Source organism: Kryptolebias marmoratus, linkage group LG13, assembly GCF_001649575.2.
Source record: "Kryptolebias marmoratus isolate JLee-2015 linkage group LG13, ASM164957v2, whole genome shotgun sequence".
Classification (NCBI taxonomy): domain Eukaryota; kingdom Metazoa; phylum Chordata; class Actinopteri; order Cyprinodontiformes; family Rivulidae; genus Kryptolebias; species Kryptolebias marmoratus.
The window spans coordinates 3,559,311-3,567,300 of record NC_051442.1 but is presented as its reverse complement, the minus strand read 5'-3'; the positions used below and the strand labels follow the sequence as shown (position 1 = coordinate 3,567,300).

Here is a 7,990-nt window from a genome sequence, read left to right as displayed (position 1 = left end):
ACAGGTCACAGACCACAGGTCACAGATCACAGGCCACAGGTCACAGGCCACAGGTCACAGGCCACAGGTCACAGGCCACAGGTCACAGATTACAGGTCACAGATCACAGGTCACAGATCACAGGCCACAGGTCACAGATTACAGGTCACAGATCACAGGTCACAGATCACAGGCCACAGGTCACAGGTCACAGATCACAGGTCACAGATTACAGGTCACAGACCACAGGTCACAGATCGTTCATTGGAGGAACGCCGCAGTTTTAAACTAAGATGGCGGCGTGAGGGGAAACCATGTAAATCTCTTACTGATCCATCAGTCTGTGCTGCGGATGACTCTCAGCGACTACAGCTCCAGATTTTAGATTTTCATTTCTGTGAATCTTTGCGTTGGCTACTGTCAGTTAGCTGTGGTGGCCATTTTGAAATGGATTGATGAGTTTTCGACGTACAGCCAGAGCTTCGCTGACATCTGCCCAGTGGTTCATGAGATATTTTGCTAACAGGCTGGGGTTTATTGCACAGGACTTGTCTCTGTGGCTCAGTGGTCAGAGCGGTCGTCCTCCAACGAGAGAGTCAGAGGTTCGATGAATGTGAGAGTGGATGAGGGCACCGATGATGTCCTCTTTAGTCTCTGACGTACTTTTCCTCAGAGCGTCCCGGGAACGTCGGGACACTGTGTTTGGAACATTCTGAACAAACTCCACCGGCTCCCGGGGCGCTGAAGTCAGCGACTCCATCCGTGACGCTCGCCTGTGTAACGTGGAAACACGGCTTTTTTCAGTTCAAAGTATTTACACAACATGGCTGCAGACTGAGCTGACTCCACCTGAGACTCGGAGCGCGATCCAGATTATTTCATCCGATTAGATCAATTAGAAAAGTTCATCTGGGATTTATTTAAACCCAGATTATAAGCAAACATATCTGGTGTTTTTGCTTTGAGGAACACTCCGTTCGTCACGTAGCGGCTGTCAGAGCTGTTTACTCCTGCTGATTTATTGTTTATTGTTAAAACAAAGCCCTGATTGGTCCACGGCGGTGGTCCGACCGAACAAGGATCCTGTTTTTATTCCGAGGTGTGGCTGACTCTCTGTTGGAAAAGAAAGGACAGGTGGATTATTTTGGTCTGAATCTCTTCATCTAATGTTTGCAGCTTTTATGTGAAAACTTCTTCAGGTGGTACCTCAGCGCTCTTCAACTCGTTGGCTTCAGAAAGGAGTCGTTAAAAGCCATGGAAACAAAAACTGGCCTCTAAAAACGTGGCCTCACGGCTCGCTGATCGTTTGGTTGCAAACACTCGAGTTTTTATTGAAACTACGACTGAAAATCCGCCTTTTTTTCAGCCACCAGTTAGTCCAGAACAGCTGCAGCTGCAGTTTGTCAGAAAGGAAAATAAGAGAGCCGAAGAAGATCCCCAATCTGATGTCAAAGTTTCAGCCAATCAGCGCAGCAGATTATTCCATTTAGAGATGGAAAACTAGAGTTTAGCACCATTTTGGTGACGAGTTCTTAATAAAAACATCAATTAATTTTAACAGAACTGGAGAAAACTGCCTGTTTGTCACGTAGGTGGGATCAGATTGTGTTGCTTTATTTTGACCAAAATAAAAAGCTATAAAAGTCCTCATGAGCTGCTCAGAAAGTGACTCACACCGGGTGACTCATGTGGTCCAGAAGTCAACAGAAGTGATGCTTCACGTTTCTATTTCTCTTTCCTAAACCTTTTGGAGTCCGACGAATTAAATGTTTGTTTTTTTTTGTCTCTGAACAGAACAAGAGTCCTCAGGGTCTGGTGGGACTGAAGAACCTGGGCAACACGGTAAGCAGCGCCGCTCTTCACCTCCCAGTGGATCCAGGAAGCGGCTCTGAGCGCTCCGTAATGTTCCGTAACGTTCCTCTTCCTGTGTTTCCCTGCAGTGTTTCATGAACTCCATCCTGCAGTGTCTGAGCAACACGTCGGAGCTGAGGGATTACTGCCTGAGGAGCGTCCACCGCGGCGACCTGAGTCACGGCTGCGGCAGCGACATGGCTCTGATGGAAGGTGGGACAAGTCGCCGACCTTTGACCCGACCTGATGGCAAATGTCACAGGCCTGTCAGGGCGTAACTCTTTTGTGTGTCGCTTCCCCTGAAACGGAGCCACGTTTGTAAGGATTCCAGGCTTGAGTTCGTGGGCTGTGCTGAATCGAACTCTGTCCTCCAAGAGGACAACGCTCGTCCCCTCAGAGCGGTGTCCATCAGATTATCGCAGTGGAGAGGGTGGAACGCCCTGAGGAACACCTGTGGGATCAGCTCGGGCGTTCTGTTGGTTCCAGAGGGACCAACAGGACGTCATCCCACTATCAGGCTGTTGTGGCTGCATGTGGTTCTTCCACATGCTGCCGAGGCCCGTTAAATGGCTAAATTGTTAAATTGCCATTATGTCTGGTTTCTTCAGACTTTCTTCATCCAATCAAGTAAACCCTAAACAAGAGGCAGGAGCAGAATAATATATTTGGCAAACTTTTCAACCCACAAACTCCACTCCGCTACAGAAACCCACAGATGTGTTTTCCTGACAAATATGGCTCCGTTTAAAGGGAAACAAACACGGTTTCCATCAGTATAAGATTTATTGTTACAACAAAGAAATAACACAAGTTTCCTGACTTTCTGTGCTAAGTTTGTGTATTTTTGCAGTCTGTCGTTCTCACCAGGTTACCACAGAAAACGGTGTCTCTCCGTTGTTTCATCGTGAATATTTATTAAAAACTGCACAACAAAAAACTGCAAACCTTGTTTAGCTTTTATTGACCTGATCTGATGTCGGTGGACGTTTCCTGCCTTCTCTGCTCGTCACACGAGCTGCTTCTGGGGCAGAAATTGTATTTTTTTTAAGCTGGCATTGTTTGATTTTTTTTCTTCCTACTCTTTGTATTTAATCACTGCCGTCCTGTAAAATAGAAATGCTGTGACTGATGGGCCTTCCTGTTCCTGTTTTCAGAGTTTGCGAAGCTGACTCAGAGTCTGTGGACGTCTGTGAACAACGAAGCGATCAGCCCGTCCGATTTCAGAAGTCAGATCCAGAGATTTGCCCCCAAATTTGTTGGCTGCAGGTCAGTTTTTCTCCTCGTCTAAATCCTGCGGATTCTGACTTCGATGAGCGGTTAAATAAATCCGTGTCCCTCTGCAGTCAGCAGGATGCTCAGGAGTTTCTGCGCTTCCTATTGGACGGCCTCCATAACGAGGTGAACAGGGTGGCGCTCCGACCGAAGCCGTCCGTGGAGGACCTTGATCGCCTCACGTAAGTCACTCCAATAAGTAACTCATAACCCGAGAGGTCTCCGAGACGTCTCGCCGCTAATAAAACGATCAAATGAGGTTTTTAAAGTTGTCGGTGCGGTTTGGGATGAAGCCGGTGGTTTTAACGGAGCTGCTTCCTTTGACAGCGACGAGGAAAAGGCCCGGCGGATGTGGAATCTGTACTTGGAGCGAGAGGACAGCAAAGTTGTGGGTTAGTGACGTTTCTGCAGCTTTGAAGCTGAATGATCGTCCTGAACGTTGCTGGAAAAATCCTCGTTTCTTTTCTCTGTGGTTCTCAGACCTGTTTGTGGGGCAGCTGAAGAGCTCTCTGACCTGCACAGTTTGTGGCTTCCGCTCCACCGTCTTCGACCCCTTCTGGGATCTGTCCATACCTGTTGCACAGGTGAACACACACACACACGTTCTGCAAACCTGGATCAGGAACACAACTAAAGAAATGTGATTTTCTGTTGAAACGCAGCGTTAACACAGCGCTTTTCTGAAACTTGCTGAAGAAGCTGAAACTGAGGTCTTAAAGCTAAAAGAAGCAGAACACAAGCTAAAAGCTAAAAGAAGCTAACTGAAAGGGAAAAAGGAGCAAAATGTAAAAAAGTTTTAAAATCCTTGTTAAAAGTAACTAAATGTCAGCTAAAGGCAGCAAAATGCGAACATTTACCTACTTTCTTTCTAGCATTTTACCGAAGTTTAAAAAAGTAGCTAAAATGTAACTAAAGCTAAAAGTAAAAACAGCCTAGCTAAAAGTTACAAGAAGCAAAATAATAGCTAAAAGTAACAAAATTCAAGCTAAAATTAGCAAAACGCTGGCTGAAAGTAAAAAAACACTAACCAAAAGTAGCTAAATGCTAACTGTGGGCTAAAATAAGAACACTAGCTAAAAACTGAAAGTAGCAAACCTCCAACTAAAAGTAGAAAATAGATCGTTAAAAGTAGCTAAATTCTAGCTACAAGTGAAAAGCTAATAAAAGCTAAATCAAAACATTAACTTACAGCCTAAAGTAGCTTAAGAATAATTTTTCATTTAAAGATAAAAATGACTTTGAAATAAAAAAGTTCTGATATTTGAATTTAGTGTCCAGAAGGTCAAAGGTCAACAGGAGCTGGAATAAATCATAAAGAGAAGTGTGAAGCGCAGAAACAGCACTTTAAAAACAGGCTTTTATATAAATGACTTTATAAATCCTGTTTCAGCCCGTTTCCGCCTGTTTATTTGGGTTTTGAAAAGTTCTTTCAGCCGGTCCTGGTTCATAGCGCGGGTTAGTTTGGAGGGAAATCTGTGGGGTGTCTCAAGGAGCGTCTCATCTCTGTCTCCTCAGAAGAACTCAGGCGAAGTGATGCTCAAAGACTGCCTGAAGCTCTTCACGAGAGAAGACGTGTTGGACGGAGACGAGCGGCCGGTAAGAAGCCTCGCCTGAGTGTCACTTCCTGCTGTTTATTAAAGGAGAGCTGAATCTGAATGGATCTTCTGGGTCTGTCTCTGTCTCAGACGTGCAACCGATGCAAAACCAGGAGGAAATGCACAAAGAGGTTCAGCATTCAGAGGTTCCCTCAGGTTCTCGTGCTTCGTATCCTTTTTTTTGTCTCGGTTCTGCGGCGTTCAGATGCGTCCGGATCAGTAATCTTACCTCACATCTGACCTTTCGTCCCGACTGTCAGCGACGTGCGACAGAGCAGGTTCTCCCTCTGCGGCTCGTTGGGCTGGAACGATCTGATGAAACTCAATTTACGAATCCAAACTCCAGGCCTCGAGGCTTTTAGGTTCTTCTGCTCCAACACACATGATTCAAACGGTTCAATCACCTCCTCACCACATCATCAGGTTCTCCAGGAGCACGTCCACAAGTCGTCCATTTAAAGCAGGAACAAGTCTAAAACATGCAGGAGATCGGCCCCCGAGGAATGGAGTTTGACACGTGATCTGATTGATCATCTGATTGATCCAGATGTGCTCCGTACCTTCTAACATCTGTCTTTCTGCAGGTGTTTCATAAACGTAAATTAGATCAAATTTGGACAACCAATCAGTTGTTAGAGGCAGTTCAGTCGAAGTCTTTTTGAGTCCGTTGATCCCAGTTTGACGCTCTCTAAGTGCGGGTTGGGTGTAAATCAGGTCGTTTTGAACCAAGTTTCTGCTCCTTGACTCGTTTTGTTCCTCAGACCTGAAGCGCTTCTCAGACTCTAACGTCCGAACGAGCAAACTGTCCACCTACGTCAACTTTCCCCTCAAAGACCTGGACATGCGGGAGTTTTCAGCCGTGGGCGGCGGTGAGTATCTGCTGACTGTGGTTCACCCTCCTCCTCCTCCTCCTCCTCCTCCTCCTCCTCCTCCTCCCCGTCAATGATGGCTGAACGCTGAACGACCACTGTGTCGCCCCTCTCTCTCTTTTTCTCTCTACAGAGCGTCCCGTGTACAACCTGTACGCCGTATCCAACCACACAGGAAACACCCTGGGAGGCCATTACACGGCCTACTGCAGGAACCCGGCACTGGGGGAGTGGTACAGCTACAATGACTCCAGGTATCGGGTCTCAACGTCATCGAGTTACTTTAACGGATCGTCTTATCAGATTGGCAGGGCAGCCTAACGATGGCAGCATGTGCCTGCTGTCAGCTGATCCTCGCTGTTAAACTTTACTTTGTGCAAACTCTGTTTCTGACCTGTTTGTATTTAAAGGAGCTGTATAAACGAGCTCGTTCTCATGGCGTCCGTGTCCCCCGTGTCTTCTCGGCAGGGTGAGTCCGATGTCCTCCAGCCACGTGCGCAGCAGCAACGCCTACATCCTTTTCTACGAGCTGACTAACTCCTCACACGGCAAATATCAGACGTGCCGGCTGTGAGGAAACGACGATAACCTGCACTGAACTGAGCCTAAAGGATGGAGACAGATGCCGCCCTACGGGGAGAGAGCGCCATCTGCTGGAGCCATCACAAACTTTGAATAAGGAGTGCAGACGGCGTGGCTGAAGGAAAAAAAAAGAAACCAACCATCATCATCCCACTTTAATTAAAGGTGGGAGCATTTTACAGTTTCTGCAGTTTTGCTCATATTTTGGGCGAAACTAAAAAAAAAAAAAAAAAAAAAGAACTGCTTCCAGTTTTGGAAAAAGAACAAAAAAAAAACTGCCTCTGGAACCGCTGTGGGTCAAACTTTTGCATTTTGTTGCAAAGCACCAGCCATTTTTGGTCCTGAATGTATCTTATCACTTGAATGGACTCCTTTTTGAATATTTATAAATAACCTTAAGAATATTAGTATGTGAGGACTCGCCTCGCACATCACCACCAAGAAGTAATTTATTCTATTTAATTTATTTTAGTAGAAGTGCATATTGTATTTACTGTAACGTTTTTGGACTCTACCATTGGCTAGAGGATATTTTAAGTCAAAACATATTTTTGTATAACATTTATGGACAGTAGAGCCAATGTAATTTGACTGTATTGTGTTGGAAAATGCATTTAGTGTAAGCAGCATTAATTCTCCTTTAAAGATGATGTTGCCGAGTTTATATCAAAGTCTATAAATCATTAAAAAAAATCCTCATTAACTTACACTGTGTCATGTGTTTGTTTTATTTAACAACTGTTTGTTCAGCTAGGTCAGGGGTAGACAACCCTGGTCCTGGAGGGCCACCATCCTGCAGGTTTTACCTGTTTCCCTGCTCCAACACACCTGATTCAGAGGTTAAATTACCTTCATGTTCTGCAGAAGCCTGTTAAGGACACACTGATTCAAATCAGGTGTGTTGGAGCAGAAAAACAAGTAAAACATGCAAGAAAGTGGCCCTTGAGGACCAGGGTTTTATTTTGCAACTTAGAATTGGGCACACTGGATTGAATATATCACTATTTTTGATAGGAAAACATCAGACAGGGAAATGTGACTGCGGGGAAGACGAGACAATTGAATTGTAGGAATTATTTGATACAGAGAAACAAGTTAATTAGAAACCTAAGTAATATGAAAATGAAATTTGATATTGTGGAATTACTGCAAAAGGATTCAGGAAACAGAGGATATCAAGCTATATTTAATTTTTTGAAACATTGCAATTAGTTTAATAGGATATAAGGTTGTTTTTTTCCTTTTTCGTCATGTAGTCCACACTCCTTACCAGTTGGTGGCGGTAATGCTCACCTAGCGGTTCTTGCTTACCGCCAGTAAAATTCAAATAGAAGAAGAAGAAGAGGAGGACCAGGCGACCGGGGTTGCCTACCCCTGAGCTAGGTAAATGAACGTTAAAGGAAGTTGAATTTATTTAACACTTGTTTCACCATTTATGGTGAGCAAAGTTTACTGCTAAAAGTTCAGCTTGGAGTTTAAAACTATTTAGAGACAACAAAGTGAGCTGAAAACAATATTTTACCTTTTCGACACAGGTAAATGAATTACGTCAGCTGCTCAATAGTACGGTCCAGCGCCATTTTGTGTTGTCATTAGCATTAGCCTAATAGTATTAGCAACTGTAGCACCATTCCTCTTCCAGTTACTGTTGCTGACTTTAAAAAGTCATCATTAACTTAAACTGTGTTTTTTTTTTTTTTTGTATTTTATTTAATCAACCAATCAATCAATCAAATTTTTTTTGTATAGCACATTTCAGCAGCAAGGCATTTCAAGGTGCTTTACATAATTAAAAAACAAAATAAAAACAGCATGTGACAATGAATAAACAGTAAGAAAGAG

General features: G+C 44.3%; 2 protein-coding genes across 3 annotated transcripts in view; both read left to right on the top strand.

Annotated features, from left to right (window-relative positions):
• LOC108238036 (ubiquitin carboxyl-terminal hydrolase 2-like) overlaps window positions 1-6,437 on the top strand; it is a 12,633-nt gene extending 6,196 nt beyond the window's left edge. The window contains exons 2-12 of the mRNA XM_017419841.3: window positions 1,774-1,821; window positions 1,920-2,043; window positions 2,985-3,096; window positions 3,174-3,284; window positions 3,430-3,494; window positions 3,583-3,686; window positions 4,618-4,698; window positions 4,788-4,866; window positions 5,459-5,566; window positions 5,700-5,820; window positions 6,035-6,437. Coding sequence (XP_017275330.1) covers window positions 1,774-1,821; window positions 1,920-2,043; window positions 2,985-3,096; window positions 3,174-3,284; window positions 3,430-3,494; window positions 3,583-3,686; window positions 4,618-4,698; window positions 4,788-4,866; window positions 5,459-5,566; window positions 5,700-5,820; window positions 6,035-6,140 — 1,059 coding nt within the window. The 3' untranslated portion in view covers window positions 6,141-6,437. The remainder of the gene's footprint in view (window positions 1-1,773; window positions 1,822-1,919; window positions 2,044-2,984; window positions 3,097-3,173; window positions 3,285-3,429; window positions 3,495-3,582; window positions 3,687-4,617; window positions 4,699-4,787; window positions 4,867-5,458; window positions 5,567-5,699; window positions 5,821-6,034) is intronic.
• A 1,036-nt stretch (window positions 6,438-7,473) lies between these two features.
• tlcd3a (TLC domain containing 3A) overlaps window positions 7,474-7,990 on the top strand; it is a 43,199-nt gene continuing 42,682 nt past the window's right edge. Inside the window, exon 1 of one of the 2 annotated variants that reach the window (XM_037979072.1) lies at window positions 7,474-7,531. The gene's annotated coding sequence lies outside the window, so the exon portion shown is untranslated. Of the gene's footprint in view, window positions 7,532-7,628; window positions 7,684-7,990 lie in introns of those variants that run through there. The other variant, XM_037979073.1, reaches the window with a different exon arrangement.